The sequence below is a fragment of the Tenrec ecaudatus genome, chromosome 14 (genome assembly GCF_050624435.1).
Source record: "Tenrec ecaudatus isolate mTenEca1 chromosome 14, mTenEca1.hap1, whole genome shotgun sequence".
NCBI lineage: Eukaryota > Metazoa > Chordata > Mammalia > Afrosoricida > Tenrecidae > Tenrec > Tenrec ecaudatus.
This window is the reverse complement of record NC_134543.1, coordinates 4,392,634-4,412,362: the sequence shown is the minus strand read 5'-3', so window position 1 is coordinate 4,412,362 and position 19,729 is coordinate 4,392,634. Positions and strand designations below refer to the sequence as shown.

General features: G+C 56.3%; 1 protein-coding gene across 1 annotated transcript in view; it reads left to right on the top strand.

Moving 5' to 3' along the window:
- Positions 1–19,729, top strand: part of BCL11B (BCL11 transcription factor B) — an 85,884-nt gene that overhangs the window by 15,382 nt on the left and 50,773 nt on the right. Inside the window, exon 3 of the mRNA XM_075531613.1 lies at positions 11,732–11,950. Coding sequence (XP_075387728.1) covers positions 11,732–11,950 — 219 coding nt within the window. The remainder of the gene's footprint in view (positions 1–11,731; positions 11,951–19,729) is intronic.

Sequence of the window (19,729 nt, the reverse complement as noted above, 5' to 3'; positions counted from 1 at the left end):
TCCACGTGTTACAGTCTTGGGAATTCTCATGTGTCTCAGAAACCTTGCCAGGAGGTGGCTGGCTGCGCCCGTTGACCAGACATCCCAACTTCTAACTCTTGACCCTCCATGCCCTTGACAGGGAAGTCATCGTGGCTGACCTGGTGTTGCTGGCCCGAGGAGAGAGGCTGTCTGGGCTAGGGAATGATCTGTGTTGGGCAGGCCGAGCCTAGTGTGTGTGACGGGAGAGGCACAGGTGAGATAGGAAATCGGGAGCAGACCCTGGTGGCTGTGCCTCAGCGCCCAGTGGGTGGCAGGACCTAGTCTCACTGGGCCCTGGCCTCGGGTGGTGTGGGTTCCACTGTGTTGCTGTTTTCTTCTGGAGAATGCTTGCTTTCCCTGGTCAGTGCTGCAAGATCTCAGTTGTTAGGGTTTTAATCAGCAGCGTCTCTGGCTGGGCCTCATCTCACTGGTTTATTTGTGACGTGGCTTTTGCAAGACCAAGACCTCAGGTGTGAGTTTTGGAGTCAGGGTGGGTGCCAGGGGCGCCCTGTCCCTCTCACAGAGGACCTGGTGGAGCCCTTGTCTGTGGCGTCCCTGCCGGGGGGTGGGGCATGGCATGTACCCCAGTGTGCTGGTGTGGGCATGGAGCCAGACTGTGTCTGCCACTCCTTAATTGAATCCAGATCTTAGCAAAACCACATGGGCTGCCGTGATGGGCAGGGGTGGCGGGTCGTTCCTCCCCTCTCTCCCCCATGGTCTGAATCGGGCAGCTCCTAGAGCCCCCAGCCCCAGGAGCCCCTGCACCTGCCCCTGCACCCAGCCCCCATGGTTTGCGCAACAAGGGACAGGAAGCGGGTGACAAAATGCCGCTACGCCCCTGTAAATATTGTTTGTATGAACTGGGCCGTCCATCTTTTGTTAGTGGCAGTTCGTTAATTAAGCAGCAGGTTTTGACTATCCTCTCTCGACACATGCATGCATTGGAGGTGCGGGGCGTGATAAGCTCTTATTCTTCTACAATGAAGAAGTCCGGCCGATTGGGGAGGGAGTGCCCGCATGGTGCTGCCCACCTCACCCATCTAGCTAGCCCCTGCTCATCCTGATCCCTCATTTCTGTTCTCTCCTCCCCACCTTCCCCAGAAACCCAAGTGGGCTTCGGTGGCATGGAGGACAGACACGTTAAACACAGCTAAAGAAATCATGTTTACGCGTGGCCTTCTTGGGAGTGAAGACTCTGTGGGCTGTTTCCGCTTCCTTCTTTCTCAGCATTTGCTTCCTACCTGTTTTGAGCACATGCCCAGAATAGGACTTTTGTCAGATGGAGGGAGAATGCCAGCCAGCGCGTGCTCGCTGCCAAGTAAGCGGCTGGATTGCAAAAAAACAGAGTGACTTTTTTTTTTTTAAATGACACAGATGTGTGTGTGTGTGTGTTTCTCCAAAGAAATTAGGCTGTAGGATGAGGTTATTAAAATGAACTTAGGGGAAAGAGGGACCAGTCAGTCACTCCACAGTCCGGGAATATCCGGGGAGAGAGGACAGCTTTAGCGCTTGGCTCTGAGGACCCGGATGGCCAGGAGATGCCGCGGGAAGCTGCTGCCTGGGTGCCGGTGAGCTGAGTCAGGCCAGCTTGATTTTGGCTCTAAGTTGTTGGACAAAGTTGGGGGAACATGAACACACACACACACACACACACACACACACACACGCTCACACAGGCATGCACATTTTCTTTCTGATTTGTGTCTGGTGTGTTCCCCAGCCTGCCTCCTGCACAGCTCCAGCTGCGTGTCTTGCGGTGGTACCGTTGATTCTAGTGCAAACCTGGCTCGGCAGTGGGCCGCACCCGGCTGTATTCTCATCGCCCATAGACTGCCAGGGCCTGGCTCACCGTCATGCCTGGGGACCGGAGGGGAGTTGGGGGCATCTGGCAACCGCCCCATTTCCCGAAGGGCCCAGGTGGGTCCCTGGGTGCGCATGGCTGGGCAGTGAAGATCCTGGGTAATTACAGTCGAATGGAGGTGACTGCCTTTTCCTTTTTCAAAAAGATTTTTCATTTTCATTTCATTTTTTTTTGAACAGTTAAAATAAATGAGAGGCAAATGAACTCTGGGTCCTCGTCCCGGGAGGCCCCTCGACTTGTCTGATCACAGGATCTTCTTGGGGGTTTCTGCTTCCAGTTTGGTCTGAGGCCCAGCCTGTGGGCTCTGTTTCAGAGACAGCTGAGGGGAGGGGGACATAACCAATCACCATAACAGGCCCCCCAACAAAATCAAAGTCAGCATGCTCCGGTGTGTGTCTCCCCGCCCCTCGTTTCTAATGGGAATACTCAGCAATCGAAATGAAATTTCCATCGAGACGGCATTGCCAGCTTCCGTAATTACAGTAAATAGCGGTATAAACCTCCGCCGCCGCCGAACGCAAACCCTGTTCCAGGGGCTTTGGGAGCCAGGCGGGGCGAGTCTCGCTGAAGGAGCTGCCTTGCTGGTCGCGAGTGCTAATGTGCTAACAGTCTTTATTAAATTAATCCCGCCAAGTGTTAATTTTTACAAATCTTGTTGTGCACACTGTAAAGGCACCGCTGGCGGATTCAAAGATGAAAATGGATTTTACGTCAAAAAAATTTTTTTTAATCCAAGGAAGAAGGTTGCTGTCAGGCTGTTTGTTGGTGTTCCTCTTGGAAGAAAGACTCCTGATTTTTTTTTTGGGGGGGTGCCCCCCACCCCGCTGACAAATGCTACTCTGGCTGCAAAGACAGGCTGGATATGAGACACCATCTCTGTACAGAAAACTCGGTTCAAGGAAGAACTTCGCTGAAAGTAATTATAGGCCTGTTCCGCTTGTGTTTCGTCTCTGACATTTCAGTCTGGGCCTGGAAACAGAGAGAGAGAGACTCACGCCGCTCGTGGGTGGGATTTTTGTTCCTGTGTGATGCGAAACATCAGACCCCCTTATTCTCTGTATGCCGTGGAAAAGGAGGCAGGAAGGGGAGTGACAGAGACACTATGAGCCACGGAATCCAGAGGGGGACTTGTTTTCAACACCGCGGTCACAATTGAGTCGAACGCATCCGTCAACGCCACCAAAACCCAGCTGCTCCGTAGCAGGGCCCGCAGGCTCCCGCATCTTGACAATTCTTACAGTCGCTGAGTCCCTTTCTGGTCCTTTTTGACTGAGGTACTCGGCCGGCCTTCCGGATGGCTGCGGTGTCCTGGCTCCCCTGATGGAATGTTCTAGGCCTGTCTGATGAAGGTGGTGGATGCTCACAGTCTGGCACACCCACCTCTGCATGCACCAGGGACAGGAGTCCCCTCTCCTGGCTGGAGACGACCTCGCAGGATCCCGTGGCTGGGCATCTGACTTCTCCCTCTTCCGTGAGCTTGCTTACTGGCTGTGATGGGTGAATTTTACTTCGAATTCCCCAGCACGCTCCTGGCTCACACTTTCCTCCTGTTGGTCCCGGTCTGCACGTCTGCATGGCAGTTGAGCCGCGGCCAGCGCCAGAGCTCGTGGGATCTGGAAATCGCAACTACCTCCTGCACTCACCCCGTTTCAAACCTCTTTTCTACAGGCCAGCCCTGAGCTCGGTCTGTAGAAGAAGAAGGCAAGAGAAAGCAGGGGCCCCTAGTTCAGACCTTGACGCCGGCCCCCAACTTGCTACGGCTCTGGTTTTCTGTTCTCGGGTGACACGTCTGGGTGATGGGCTTTCATTTAATTTTGCTGTTGCTGCTGCTCAACTGGCGATCCATGGGGAAGTGGCTAAAGCCGCGGTTCTCAGCCTGTGGGTCGTGACCCCTTTGGGGGTGGAATGGCCCTTTCACAGGGGTCAGCCAATTCATAACAGTAGCAAAACGACAGTGATGAAGTAGCAACAAAAATAATTTTATGCTTGGGGTCACCGCCGCATGGGGAAATGTATGAAAGGGTCACGGCAATGGAAAGGTTAAGAACCACTGGGCTTGAGGATGCCCGGCTGAACTTGGCTTGGGGGAGCTGACCTCTGAATTCTATTGGAGGAGAGAACTTGGGGGGGTTTCATGTTTGACCCCAGCCCCAGATTCTTTCTGCTTAGGAAGGAAGCACTGGGTCCCTTTGCCCTTCTAGGATGGCTGGACCTTTGTCACTCTCCATGCAGACACGTGCAGAGCATGCTGTCCATGGCACTCCATGCCACCCTTGATGTGCTGGTCCCGGGGACTGAGGCAAGTTGAGTTTCTAGGTAGCAGCTGCAAAATGTTGAAGCCCAGACCTAGATAAATGTCATCCAAAGGCCTGACTCGGAGTGGAGAGGACATGTCAGGAAGTCCTCTGCTGGGCCACGGGCTAGTTATTTGTGCTGATGGCGTTCTGTCAACCCGTTTATCCCCATCCTCAGACTCTGCATGCACCCAGCTGTTTTGCCATGTCCATGCTGTGTGTGTGTGTCTCTGCGTGCACGAACAGATTGGCGATGTCCCCTCCTGCGATCCCTTGGCCTGCCCATTGCAGGAGGCCCCACTTGCTGAGAGCATGGGGCTGGGGGTGCAGTGGGGGGTGGCTCTTCAGCTTTTTCTCAGTTGTGGTGATTTATATTCGGAGCTGTTCTGGGAGCTCCAGGAATTTCCCTGGGAGGTGAGCCCAAGGAAGGAGCCAGGTTCACAGGTGTCTGCCGAGGGGGTGGTGTGTGTGTGTGTGTATGTGTGCTGGCCACCAGGCCCTGGGAGGAAGATGGCAGAGCACACCCTTTGGCCCGGGAGGACAGGGTCTGCACCTTCTGTGCACCCTTCTTGGGCTGTCCCTGGAAGACACTTTGGCTTATGGTTCAGGAAGGGGTTGTGCTATTGCACCTTGAGGAAATTGAGGTTGGCAGCCATGGAAACAGGTGCTTTTAAACCTGGTGGAGGTGTGTGCCTGGGAGCACGTGCCTGCCGACTTCTGCGTGCAAGACGCAGCTGATGCAATCGCTGGCATGGGTGCGGGCACGGGCTTTCCAACCCTGACACTGCTTGACTTTCATGGGGAGGCATTAGATGTGCAGCCTTTTGGGGACATTGAAAGGTCTCGAGGAGGTGATTCAGGGTGACTTCAGGAGAGCTCGGTGGGAGGAACCTCATGGCAAGGCAGCTGGGGCAGGGATTGGGGGTGAGGGCAGGGAGAGATGTGCTTCTGGCCCGCTGGGGAGGGGGTGTATCCTGGTGCTCACATAGCTCTGTGGGGTCCCTGGTGGTCATGTTGAGAAGTGACCGTACAGGAAGGGCAAGTCCAGAAGATGAGCCATTTTGCCCTTGTTCTTGGAGGCCCCTAGCCAGCTCTTACTGTCCCTCTCTTCCTGCAGCCTGCCACCCCTGTGCCCCCCTTCAGGCCTGCAGGCTCTCTGGACCCTTCAGCCCATGACAGGCCTGACCTGCCAGTGGACCAACTGCAGGGCATGGCGTGGAACCTGTCTCCCTTTGTGACTTCAAAGGACCCCTAAACGCATCTGGGCCAACACCCTGCGCCCTTATCCCCCACTTTGTGTCCTTCAAAAGGACACGTCCTAACCCAGCAGACAGGCCCCTGGAGATGGGGTGGCCCTTAGTACCATTGAATTAGAATAGCGAGGATGGACATGGCCGGTGGGTCTCCTTCTGTCCCCCCTGAATTTTGGGGTACTTTGGTGGAGCTACCCAGCTATGCACACCCCCACCCACTGGGTCTGTCTGGGGCGCATCCTGGACTGGCAGGTATCAGGGTGACAGCCCCTGGTGTCTCTTCCTGCCTTGTGTGTTATTTTCGTTCTTTCTCCGACCCAATGGCGAACAAGGTCTGGTCTGTGGTGGTCCCTGAGTCTCCTTGCGGGAGCCTCAGAAACCGACCCAAAGTCCTACCAGCCACCGAAGGCATTTATTTTCTTGAGTCGCCTCCAAGGCCCCTGGAGCTCTGAGCACAAGCCATACAGAAGGGTGGTGAGAGTCTTGGTCTTCTCTGTGCCTGCGGCCTCAGCCGCTCCCTCGGCCCCCCAAAAGGAAAGGGGTCAGAGAGAGGAGGCAAATGCCCTGCAAAGGGCTCGCCAGGGAAGGATCAGTGCCTGTCTCATTTAAGGTAGCTCTCCACTTCTTTCAAATAGGAAATTGCCCAAATGGATGGCATTGGCTGCTAATTAGATGTATTTTAACTGCAGGATCATTTTACCAGCTAATACTGTTATTGTGTGCTTCAATGTGAACCCATGGTGGGGCTGTTAAAATACGAGCGCATGGCCTTCACAGATAGCTAATGAAGCCTGCGGGAGGGTGGGGGCCCTTGACCTTGGTGGCAGCTGGTTCCTATGGCGTTTGGACCAGTGAAGGTGGCCCGGCCAGGCCGGACGTTCTGGAAGGGCCACGTCCTCTCAGCCTCTCTAGAAGGGCCTGTTTTCCTGGTTCCTTTGTGAGCATTTGACCCAGCACCTGCGTCAGGAGCAAGTTCTAAGCCTTCCAGCTTGTGCACCCCCAAGAATTTCACCCTGAGAATCCTTTGCCTTTGGGCCCTGGTCTGCCCTTAAGTAACAAATGACCCCACGTTAAGGATGTGCAGGAAGAGGCTGCACCTCTGCCCAGTGGTAACCCCACCCCCACCCCCATGGGCCCCAACCACAAGCACGGGATTTCTGTCTGTGCTGGTGAGACTGCCATCTTGCCCCAGCCAGCCGCTTTCCCTCTGGGCTGGGTGGGAGGTGGGCTGGGAGCCGGTAAGGATTTAGAAGTGTGCTGAACATGTGATTTCAAGCTGACTCCCCCTCCTGCCCCTCCCCCTCTCCCCCCCACCTAGCATTTTGATCACCCTTAAGACAAAGTCGCTCGCAAATATTTAACGGATCAGAAGGAACTGTGTGCGAATCGGGTTCTCTGCCTATCTTGCTGATGAAATTTGGGGGCTGCCTAGCCTGCCCAGTCCGAGCGCCTCTCAAATCTTTCCCGGGCTCCATTTCCATATTTCTGCGTGCTTGTTCTTTGTTAATCACTTGGCAAGCGCTTATTTGAATATTAAAAATTTCTTTAATCATCAAAGGCAGGAGCACAGCCTCATGAATATTCATATTATCCCCTCCCCCCCCAGACTGGATTCTAGCTCATTACCCTGCAGTAAAAGCCAAACAGCCATCAATCGCCCTCGTTACAGGCGCTGGCGTTTTGATTGGCTGCCTGCTGCCCAGAGCTTTTTAATTTTTTTCCACCCTTTTCCTATGAGCTCTCTTGTACCTGCCAACAACGCGCCCCCCCCCCGTCCAGAAAAATAAACAGTGCAAGAATAAATTTCTCTGGTTGAAAAACAACTTTGCAAACTTGTCAAACAGCTCTGGGGTCTACCTTTGCAACTGGACCACCAGCGCCATCGGCGCCCGCCCCCACCTGCCGCCTCAGATGCCCTTATGCTCCCCGCCCTCTCTGGAAAAAATGTGTGTGCGCGCGCGTGCGCGCGTGTGGTGTGGGGGTGGGGGTGGAGAGTGGAATTAAATAAATAAATAAAAAGGGAGAAACTTGAGCCTGGGAGATGAATATTTGTCAAGAGAGTTGACGTAAGTTTCATTTGCATAATGACTTTGTACTTCTGCATTAATAAAATTTGCATATGAAGCCATGTTAATTACTCCTGATCATGCTTTTTGCATTCATGCATAGTAATTTTCCCCGACTTGTGAGAATTAATGTCTTGGCATGGGGGGAGGGGGCGCGGGGGCTGTCAGGTTTCTGAGCCTGGATCCCCTTGCCCGCAGCCTCCGTGGGAGCTCCGGCCGGGGGAGCTCGGCCTAAAACGCACGGCCCGGAGGCGCTGCGTGGAGCAGGCAGGCAGCTCTTGCACTCTGCCCGCGCCGCTGCCCAGACCTCTCCAGCTGGGAAGGCCGAACCTGCAGGCCCAGGGGTTTAGGGCGGCACCCTGTGAGGACCCTCCCAGGCCCGCCGGGCTTCTCCAGACGTTTGGGGGAGCACAGCTCCAGGGTGGGCGCGTTCGGGGGCCGGCGGGCTGCGCGGTGCGCATGCGTGCGGAGGGCGGCGGCAGCCCCACGTGGAAGGCCTGGCTGGAAGCGGAGTCGGTTCGGACCCTGGTGGGATGCTAATGCTCACCACGCGGTGGAGCTGGGGGCAGGCAGGCGCTTTATTTGTTGCAGTTCAGCCGCAAAGCCATCCTGTGGGATGGCGTTGAACTGCCCCACAGTCCCCAAGGCTGTAGTCTTTATGGGAGAGCATACCTCCACCTCGTTCTTCCACCCAGGGCCTCGGTGAGGTCAGACCTGGAACCTTGAGGGTAGCAGCCGGAGTGCTTAGCTTTGGCGCCAGCAGAACCCTTTCTGTGACTCACCGCGAGCATGAGCATCCCAAGCCTTTCCTGCTAAGTCCGTACCTCACTCCAAGGGACCCTCCAGGGGCAAAGTGAAACTGCCCCTTGGGGCTTCCAAGCCAGTAACTCCGTACAGCAGCAGACAGACAGCCACCTCTTTCCGCAGAGCGCCTAGCCAAGGCGCCAGCAGGCCTCCCCGGGCTTTTGTTTGGTGCACCTGAGGCAGACCCCAGTCCCACTAAACCAGGAGGTCCGGTGAGTGCAGTCGTCCCCACCCCTCGAAGCTCCCTTGTGAGGGGGGGGGGATGTCCCCTTAGGAACAGTGCTAAGATACCGAGGTGTGCAGGAACAAAGCCTGGTGGTACAGAGGTTACACACACTCCGCAGCTAACCCAGAAGCCAGTGGGTGGTGGTAACCCACCAGCTGCTCCTTGGAGAAAGATGGACGGCTTTGGAAACCCACTGGGGCCATTCTACTCTGCCCTGCAGGCTGGCTGCGAGTCAGCATCAGACCCCCGGCAGCAGATTGGGGTTTGGTCCCCAATGTTTGGCCCCTTGGGCGCAGTGGCCATGGGTTTTTATCAGTAGATCACCAGCCCTTCCTTCCTAGTCCTTCTTAGTGTAGAAACACTGGGAAAACCTACTTGGCAACCTAACAACACACCAGGCTCCTCACACAGGCTTGGGCAGTGGTGGCTACATATGGTGTGCATTGGCCAGGACTTGAACCCAGGTCTCCCATGCAGAAGGCGAGGATTCCAACATTGAACCTCTAGTGTCCCCAGGGAGAACATGACACGACCGGCTGGGGTGAGGGGGGAGGGGTGTTTTTGTCTAGCCCCTGCATCCCACCTTAGGCTGAACCCCCAGCTAAATGGGGCCTGACTGGGTGCCCAGGAAGCGCCCCTACCCACAACCTCTATGATGTGGGGGGGAGGTAGAACAGGTGGGTTGCTCCAACCCTCCCCATTAAAGACGAGGGATGGAGCAACAGAAAAACTGACCCCCTCCCCCTTGCCTCCTCCTGGGGCCAGGAAGCAGCAGTGGGGCGAGGGCTTCCTCTTCCCGAGCATACACTTTGCTGGGTGTGTGTGTGTGTGTTCAGGCCGCGGCTGTCCTCTGGGACTCCTGAATTTCCTGACTGAACACTGAAAGAAAGGTTGACAGGCCTGTGGCTTTTAGGGCAGCGAAATCCATCTGAGCCGAAACCCGGCCGATAGCCCTCCTTCCTCCTCATCCGCCTCATGAGGTTTCTGCCTTGGATGGGGTTCTCACAGTCCGACCAATTCACTCTGTGTGGGTGGGACACTCTGGGGGCAGGGGTCCTCACAAAAGTGTGTGGGGGGGGGTTGGAAGGGGGTAGGGGAACCAGAGTGAACCACCAGCCTCCCCCTCAAGTGGTGGGTGGCCATCGCCCTAACAAGAGACCCCAGGCTTATCATCCTCACATCCCACCCCTCCTGGCATTCACTAATAAGCATATACTCCAAACCCAACCCAGCCCCTCTCAGACCCAAGCTCACTGCTACCGAGTCGATCGATGCCCACTCAGATGGAGCCTGTAGGACAGGGCAGAACTGCCCCCATGGGTTTCGGAGACTGTAAGTCTTCATGGGAGCAGAGAGCCTCATCTTTCTCCTGTGGAGAGGCTGGTTCTGAAACGCTGACCAACTCACCACGTCACCAGGTCTTCTGGGCTGTAGCGCCTCTCTCTGAGGGTTCCCAGACTGACTGGGACGAGCCTCTGGGCAGGTCAGGGAAACGGGCCACACCGATGGGTTTTTTGGGGACTGACTTCTTTCTCATTGTTGGCTCTTACGATGGCAGCAGAAGAGGGTTCCTGGGTCCCTTCCTTTGGGCAGAACTTAGGGTCCCAGCTGCTTCAAGGGAAGGGAGGCTGGGTAGCTGGGGCCAGAGGTCATTCATTCTACTGGCTGCCCTCACTTCTCTGCTGGCCCTGGACTGATGGGCTCCCAGGAGGCCTGTGTCCATCACGAGGGCTTGTGGAAGCCCTCTGCCCCCACCCCACCCCACCCCACACCACCAGAGTCTGGGGGCGGGCGCTGAGCTGCAGAGCCTTGCGTTGTGAGTGGTTTGTCTGGACACATTCTGGATCTTTCCAGAAGGATTATCTCCCTCTCCCACTTGCCCAAGAAGCCCCCGATAAAGACCCGCCCAGGAGCACCTTCAAGCCCCAGAGCAAGCTCTGTCTTTGGGAAAATTGCTCTGGGGCTTGAAGGTGCTCCTGGGCGGGTCTCAGTCAGGGTCCATGGCAGAGGCTGGGTGGTGTGGTCACGCCAGGGCTCTGAGCTCAAGCCTGATTTTGACGGTCTACGGGCTCCCCTGGCAGGACTGAGTCCTCAGACCTCTGCCTTGTCCAGCCCCAGCCCCACAGTGGTGTGGGGAACTTCAGGGATTCCCTGGGGGCTGGGCGGGCTCGCGGGCATGCTGAGTAAGTGACAGGGTAGTCTGGACTGACCAGGCTCGCTGGACAGGGCTACAGATAGGCCAGTGCTGGGGGATTCCTGGTGGCAAGGGCAGGCTTGCTGGGCCTGCATGACACCCGGGGCTTGTCTTCTGTTCGGCACCCGAAGCTGGGACCATTCATGGGTCCTCGACCCGCTGGACTGCAGGGCAGCTAGCCACTCGGCTCTCCACACCTTCCGCCACCTTCTGCTTTCTTTCTGTTCCGCCTGACGTGTCCCTGCTCAGCTGCAGATCCAGGGAAGGAATTTGGGCTTCTTCACTTGTGGTTTCTTCACGGGTGTCACATGGATGTTTTGCCCTGGTGGTCTCTTCGCCACTTAAGATAAATGCCCAAATCAAGCGCAGACCTTTCTGGGGAACCCTGGGAGCTGGGGTGGTGGTGGCAGGGGTGGGGGGGTCAGGCAGAGGCAAGGTGGCCCCGGGCCCCCGGGTGCTTGTGTGTGTCACCAGCCAGCAGAGGTGCCCTGAGTCCGGCTTAGATGCTCCAAGGGGTACGGACTGTGCACTGCTGGGGCTCTTAGGGGGTGTGTGAGTCGCTCTTAGGGATGGTGCTGTGGTCTTGGTGCTTGGTTCACAGAGGACCGAGGGCTGGTGAGGGCTCCGGCTTTAGCAGTGGCCAGCCGTCCAGCCACTGGAGGTTTGGCCTCTGGACCACTGACTGCACGGTGGGGCTAGCAGGGGTAGCTCCCTTCTCTGAGAATAAGAGGGTAACCCTACCTTCTGAGATTCCAACCCTCAATGGGGGCTGCTCTAGAACTCCCAGAGCCCCTGCGTGGGGGGCCCTTCTTGGGAGCTGGGGGCCCCAACAGGGCCTATGTGCCCATCCCTGCATTAGGTCACTCCTGGGCGGGGGTCCTGGCCCCAAGACAGCCCCCTGGCAGCTGTGGAAGTAGCCCCCCCTTTCCCCAGTGAGCCCGGGCCCCGCCCCGCCCCACCCCGTCCAGTCCAGGGCCCGACTGACCAGTCTTTTCTATTGTTTTCTCTCCAGGGCCGTGCAGGCCTGCCCAGCTGCCAGCGATGGCCCCCATCGCTGCGTCCTCCTACCCTCACACATCTGTGATCACACCGCCGCTGCGCGCGCTGGGCGCCCTCCCGCCCTGCCTGGCCCTGCCGTGCTGTGGTGGGCGCCCGCTCTCGGGGGACGGCACTCAGGGTGAGGGTCAGACGGAGGCTCCGGCCCCCTTTGGATGCCAGTGTCAGTTGTCAGGTAACAGACGCCGCTGCGGTGGGGGGTGGGCTCCCGGGATGGCGGGGGGGCCGGTGCCTGGCTACCACTCTGCCTGGCTGCTCCTCCCAGCCGGCCTGGGTCAAGGCCGGGATGTCAGAAAGGTGTTTTTTTGGGGGGGGCTCCAGGGGGCATGGCCAAGGCCTTTAGCAGAGCTGTAAATCAGCCCTCCCACCATGCTGTGAGCCTCACCCCAGTATGGCTTCCCCAGCCTCCCAGTTCCCTCTCTGGGCTGTTTAGCTAACGCTTAATTGGATAAAGCTTAACATCTGAGGTTGTCTTTTCTGGGGGGTGGAGGGACCTCCTCCCTGGCCTCCTGGACTAGGCAAAGATTCCTGGGCTGTCTGTGTGTGCAGCTCTGGAGTTGGCCAAGTGGCTGGGTCTCTGGGGGAGTGTGTGGCCTGTGGACATGGATTGCGGGGGTGGGGGTGGTCTCCAAAATCAAAAGGCACCTTTGAGTGTCTGTCTCAAGAAGGGGTAAAATGTGGCAGGGAGTATGGGGGGTGGTGTGGGCTTGGACACTAGTTCCAGGTACCTCCTGGAGGGCATTATGGCTCTGGGAGGGCCCCCTGCCTGCCCATTTAACGGATGGGTAGACAGAGACTGGTGCTGTCACTCGTGGCTTGCCTGCCCCCTCCCACCTCCAAAACCCACACCAAGAAGACTGCTGGGATTGAGGGGGCAGCCAGGGAAGCTGCCACAGAGGGTTATGCCTAGGCCCCCACCAGGGTTGCCTCCCCAGGGTGCCGATGGCCCATGCATGAGGTCGGTGGTGATAGCAGGGTGGGAGAGGCAGAGCCCAATAGGTGGGGTGATGTCACTGGCTCTGGGCAGCTCCCCGATACCATCCAGGCAAGGGACACTGGTCAGATTTCTGTTCCTCACTTCGGCCCCTTTCCCTAGTAGAGCTGTCTCAAGGGATTGTCCCTTTAGTGGCCCCTGCTCCAGGACTGAGGGCCCCCAAGGCCAGTGATGTCATGAGGTCTGGCTGCCAGGGAGGGCAGGGGGCGGGTTCTGCTTTCTTAGGGGCCTTCTGCCTTGAAAACCTAAAGCATAGACTGAGCTTGCCCTGTAAACTGACTCCTAAATGAGCCCCCTGGCCCCGAGCCTAAGGCCCCTCAAGGCCCCCCACGAGCTGGAGAAGCCCCCATGTGAGGCTGCTCTGGGTGGGTGTTCGGGATGCAGGCTGCTTTTGGTGTGTGTGTGTGGGTGGGGGGGAGGTGTTCCTGTAATTAGGGCCTGCCTGTGTGTGTGTGTGTGTGATGGCCTGGGTCAAGTTGTGCAGAGCAGAAACCTGATCTCCTTGGCAGAGTCCGCCCGCCTCTGCTTAACCCCGTGTTGGCATGAGCTCTGGGAGCAGCCTCCAAGTGGGGGACTGCTCAGCTGCCAGCACCCCTGTTTGCAGGGGCGCTGAGTTCTGGGCCAAGGTGGCAGGGCTGAGCTTTGTCTTTGGGGTGCCTCTACCGACAACCCCCTGCTTCTGCCACACCACTGCTGTCTGAGAGCCAAGCAAACCCTAACCCCCACCCCCTGGGGGAGGAACTGTCCCCAGGCATGCCAGGGCTGGACTCTGCCAGCTGGCCTGAGGAGCGGGTGGCTGGTGGGCTTGAATTCCAGACCTTCCTGTAAGAGCCAAGTACTTAATCTCCGTGCTACCAGGACTCCTTGTCCAAGTCCAGGGGGCAGGGAGGGGACCATGCCTCTGGTGTCTTCACACGTGACCTCTGCCCACTGCTGCTGCTGGAGCGGGCTCCCCCTCAGGGCCAACTCCCGTCTGACCATGCAGAGGGTTCTGGGGTCACCTTGTGCTTCTCGGGTGCCTCTGAGTTCCGTCCTCCTTGGTCACCAAGCATGATGGCCTTCTCCAGAGGTCGTCTTCACTGAGGGTGTGTCCAAGGTGAGCCAGTGGCCACCTCAGGGCCTCTGGATTATTATTTCTTCTAAGATTCACTTGCTTGCTCTTTGGGCAGTCCCCGAGCCCTGTGGCGTGGTGGTTACACATTGGCGTGGTAGTGATCACAAGGTCAGCAGTTCGAAACTACTAGCTGCTCCATGGGAGAAAGACGGGGCTTTCTCCTCCCATAAGATTGAGTCTCGAATCCCACACAGGCAGGCAGGCAGTTCTGCCTTGTCTTATAGTGTGGTTGTGAGGTGGGATTGGCTGGATGGCGGAGTGTGGAGTTCCCAGAGTACTCTCCCTTATTGCTCACCAGCGCCACCATGAGGGCTCTTCCTTCTCTGCGTTCATGGTGGTTGGGCTGCTAGCCACGGGGTCAGCAGTTTGAAACCACCAGCCGCTCTGCGGCGGAGAGACGAGGCTTTCTGTTCCCCTCAAGAGTTGCCGTCTCGGAGACCTGCAGGGGCGGTTCCACTCTGTCCTACAGGCTCACTTTGAGTGGGAATCCATTCGGAGGGTGGGACTTGGGGTTTTCTTTTAGAACTTCCTTGGGCCTGGGTATGCGACACCCAGGGTGCTTCTGTCCCAGGGCTGTCTGCGGAGGGCCTGCTGTGGGGGCTGGAGCCCTAGGGGTCCCACCGTCAGGAGCTGGGCTGCTCCCTGAAAGGCCGTGGGAGCCTTGGAGCCTGCCCCGTGCTGTCATTTGTAAGGATGGGGGACCCTGGAGACCTTGTGGGGCAGTTTTACCCTGTGCTGTGGAGTGGCTCTGAGCTGCAACTGACTTGGAGGTGGGGAAGGTCTGGCTTACAGGTGGTGGTTGAGTGCTCTCAAGTCAGCTCTGAGGCACAGCGGTCCTCTCGGAGCGAAACCCCTCCCCCCCCCCACGCCTCCAATCCTGCCTGTCCTCACGATCCTGCTTATCTGTGAGCCCGTCAACGTGGTCACCTGGTAGTCCAACTCGAGGGCCTTCCTCTTGTGCGCCGCCCCGCCAATTTACCAAGCACGATTCCCTTCCTGGGCCTGGGCTCTGCTGATGACAAGTCTGCAGTAGTGGACGATGTCTCTCAACCCTGGCCTCTAAGGAACATTCTGGCCATTCTTCTTCCGAGACAGCTGTCCTCTTTTGGCCATCCACAGTGCTTTCAGCATTCGTGCTTGGCATGTCCTTGTGTCCTTTCAGTGTTCTTCGCTCTATCTTGTTCTCAGCTGTGTCAGTCCGGGGACCATGGCATACGCTACCAAAGGGAAGCAGTTCTAGCCATCACAGTGGTGGTGGTGGTGGTCGGTGGTGTGGTGTGGTGTGTGTGTGTGTTCAGTTAAGTGTCTGACTAGTGTGGCCTGAGAATGACAAACGTGGTAAACATCCAAATGGCCGTTGACAGGAAAATGTTCGCGTCCGTGTGATGCGTGTCCACTCGTGACCCGACCTCTCCGCCAACTCCCGGGGGCTCCTCTGCCCACTACAGAGGAACCCAGAGAGGTTGAGGCCTGGCAGCTCACACCTGCTCCTGCCTCCACTCTTCCACCCCAAGTACCTAGCGTGTCGGGCGTGTGGGTCTCTGCCCCCGTGGATGCTGGAGAAAGGAGGGCCAACAGGGAGGAAATGTGCCAGGCAGGATTCCGCCAGCTCAGAGCACCTGCTTCTACCAAAGGGGCTGGCTCCTCTCTGGGCTTCTTGGGGAACCTTCTAGAATACACTGGATTGCAGAGCCGGGTGGGGAGCATGGGAAGGGGTTCCCCGTGGCTGGGTGCAGCTTCAGGGCTGACGTCCTCCTGACCCTGCCAGGGGCCTGCTGTCAGTGTCAGTGCCGGCCCTGTTCCTGGCTGGCTGGCTCCAGGTCCACCCTGCTGCAGGGAAGTCCCTGACGCTCCTCTAGCCCTTTGTGTTGCCTGTCACTTGTGCTGGGCTCTGGGCTTAAATGTTTTAGTGCCTGTTTAATTAGGAGTTGGAACAGAGCGACAAATTCCCAGTAACCCCCATCAGACAGAGACGCAGTCTGCTGGAAAAGACCAAACAGGGCGGCCAGCTCATTCTGCTCAGTCCTTTTTCTCATTGGGACGCATTGAACCCGCCTCTTCCGATGAATACAGAGCGCTCCCTGCCACCCCTTCTGTAACCCCGTTGCTCTGCCATGCTTATTTACAGGAGCAGCTGACTTGGGGGAGGTGCCCACGCAGGTATGGTGGGGTCCTTACTCTAGTCAAGCAGCATTCCCAAGCAGTCCTGCTTTGGGGTGCCCACAGAGGGGTGTAGGGTCCCCGTTCTTCTGTTGCAATAATGCTGGGCTTTAGGGAGGATTTCCTTAGCTCGCAGAAGACACCCCATGTGCCCTCTCTCCTAGCCCATGGTGGGACACGGACAAGGTAAAGTTCTCAGCCGGGCCTGAACAAGGCTGTCTTGGTTGTTGGCTGGTCAAAGATCACAACTGGGGAGATCCCAGTTCGATTCCTGGCCAGAGTCCCTCCGGTGCACCCACCACCCCATCTGTAGGTCAGTTGGCACCTACATGTGGCTTGAGTGGTGCGTGGGTTTTAGTGGCACTTCTAGACTGAGACAAACTAGGAAGAAAGGCCTGGTGATCTGAGTCCCCAAATCAGCCAGTGAACATCCCAATGGCCTGACAATAGCTCACAACAGTGAGAGGAGGGAGGACTCTGGAAAGTCTGTGGAAAATGAAATCAAAGACACTAGGATTTCCCCTCAGGCCTCCCGAAGTCCCCCTGTACTTAGCTAAACAGCAGGTCACCCTGGGGCATCTGTGGTTGCCTGAGGGACAGAGCTTGGTGGGGACCAGGCTGGAGCAGGAGAGGCATTTGAAGGTCAAAGAGCCTTGGCTCCCTGAAGTCTTGCCCTGCTCTGCAGCCTCCCTGCTTGATAGGTGGTCAGCAGGCAGCTCTGTACTTGACTATGCATGTGACCCCGGTTCAGTTGTGCCCCCGCCCCCATCCCTGTCCCTCAGCTCCCATCCAGAGGGTACTCTGCCTCTACACTGGCTCAGCTCCTGGCACAGACACACTTGATGTTGGTCTGTTTACAAGCCACACATGGTCACCAGCCCCGGGGATGAGTAGCCACCACCGGCCACGTCCGAGGTCTGGGGCCCTCTGTGGGAGCTCGTTGGCTGACTCCCGGGCCTGGAAGGGGACGTGTCTGGGTTTTATAGTGGGAGCCGGAGGCTGTCATTAGCAACCGCTGGACTGGTGGGGCAGTCTTATAGAGTTAAACTCCACGTGCTTTCCTGTGGAACGCATGCTGGCTGTGCTGGTCAACTCGGCCCGGGCTGCAGGGACAGTGAAGATCGAAGAATACCTGCTAGTCAACCGTAGGGCTGGCCAGTGGAATCTGCCATGCTCCCCGCCTCCCGTTAGACCCCGGGGTTTGAGGCCAGTTGGTTTATAGCTGGAGCTGTCCAGTGGGGCTCGGCGGTGGCTAGACCACCCTGGCTGTCTGTTGGAAGTTTGGTGCGGTTAATACAGTCTGTCTGGAAGGCGGCTTTTTCCAGGACACTCTCTATGGTCGGGTGACTGGTCGGTCTGTGTTGCACACCTTTCATGTCAGAGTGGGGAGCAGCCTGCGGGCCTGTTGTGAACTGGGCTCTGCGAACCCTGAGATGGCAGGGGTAGGGGAGCCTGGCAGCCCTGCCGGTGGAAGCTGCTCTTTCTCTGCCCTGGGCTCTGGGCAGAGCCTCCGAAGAGGGTAGGAGAGCCTTCCAGGAGACTCTGGAGGGGAGCGAGGAGAGAAAACCAGTGTGGGTGTGTGCGAGTGAGGGTATCTGTGGAATAGGCATCTGTCACCAGTTCACACAGCCTGTGCCCATGGCCCTCTGGGTCCTGCTGTGTGTGTGTGCGTGTGAGAGAGAGAACAGGGATGTAGTGTGGAATGAGTCATGAGTATATGGGGATATATGTAACGTTAAGCACATATGTGATCACATACATGTGTGAATGTGTGAGTGCATGCTTATATGTAGTGAGAACATATGAATGTGTGCGTGTATGAGGGGCTTTAAAAAGATTATTGAAAATGGAACGGAGGGGTAATAAAATCATTCTCCAAACTTTTTGGAGCTCTTGTGTGTGTATGAGTGTATGTGCATGTGAATAGAAGTGTGTGTGTATGTGTCAGAGTGTGTGTAACTAAGCATGTGTGAGTATGCATATGTGTATAAGCATGTGTGTGTGTCAGTGCACGTGAGGCATTGAGTGTGTTTGTAAGAGTGTGAGCATATATGTGTGCATATAGAGGAGGTTCAAAAAGAGAATTGAATCTTCCATGGACTTTCTGAAAACCCTTGTGTGTAAAAGTGTGTGTGTATGTGTATGTACATGAGTGTGTGTCTATGTAAGAGTATGTATGTCTGCATGTGTGTGTATGTAAAAGTATGAAATCTGTGTGTGCATATGTGACTAAGCATGAGTGTCTCTATGCATGTAAGTGTATGTGCATATGTGAATAAGAGCTCACCCACGTGTGTCTATGTACATGTGTCTCTGTGTGTACATAGTTAAGATCATATGTGAATGAGCATATATATGTATGTGTGTGCATGTGTCTGTCTACCGGAGTATGTATATGTCAGTGAATGTGTGTTATATGTTACAGTGTGTGTGTGATATTCATGCAATTGTGTGTGTGCATGTCTGTGCGTGTATTTACAAATATGAGAGTAAGTCTGTGGATATAGGTATATATAAGTAAGCTGTGTGTGAGTATCTATGTAAATAAGCTTGGTGTGTGTGCGTATGAGTTAACTTGTGTGTGCATGTGTCTAAGTGTGAGTGTGGGTATGCATATGTCTGTATGTGTCAGATAGTACACATGTGAGTGTGTATATGTATATGTGCGTGTGTCAATAGGTCTATGTATGCATGTGCAGTGTTTGTGAGTAAGCTTGTGTAGACATGTCAGTGAGAGTATGTAAGTGTGTGTGTGAGAGTATGTGTGTGTATGCAATTTTGTATGTGCATGTCTGTGTGATTATATATATATGTGTGTGTGTAAGCCTGTGTGTGTGTCTCTGTGTGTGTTCATCTGTGCATGAGCGTGTATATAGGAATGTATATAAATGTGAGTCAGCTTGTGTGTGTGTGCACGTGCTCATCTGTGTGCATGAGCGTGTGTATATGAGTGTGTAGTCAGCCTGGGTGTTTGTCTCTGTGTGTGTGTGCATGTGTGTTCGTCTGTGTGTGTGTGTGTGTGGACAGTGACATTGGGAACTCCAGCACCACTGCTGTCAGCGCCGTTCTAAACAAGCTGGTCCCAGTGGACTGGCAGCGGCCCATGCTTTCTGCCTGACAGCGATTCCTACATGTAGCTTCCTGGGGTCCCCAGTGACCCCTCCCCACTGCCCTTCAGCAGCACCCTGGGGTCCGAGGTGGACCAGCGCCACCGTCCCCAGTGGGTCCGTCTGTGAAGGCAGAGTGAAATCACAGCATTCAGTGCCAAGGGGTCTGAGCTGTGGCGGTGCTTGCTGGGCTCCGCTCGGAGGGAGAGGCGTTTGAAAGCGCAGTCTCTTCTCGCTCCCTTCCCTTTTTAATGGCCGTCTTAAAAAGGAGCTGGGCTGTTTAGCGCAGCTGGTGTGCATTACATTATGCGCTCGCAATAAAATAGCATGTGTAATTAATTTTTAATGCGGCGCTAGCTGCACTTTGAAGGAGTCAGTGGATGTGGAGAGCCAGCGCCGGCCACCGGCTGCAGGGACCAGGAGCCAGCGGCCACAGCCCCAGTCCTTCAGGGAAGCCTCATTGGCCGGCCCCTGCAGGCAGGAGCAAGGGACCAGGGGGGGGGCTGTCTTGGGGGCGATCTGCAGGCTTGAGTTCTGGAACCCTTTGGGATTGGGGAGGATGTATCTTGAGAGATCACC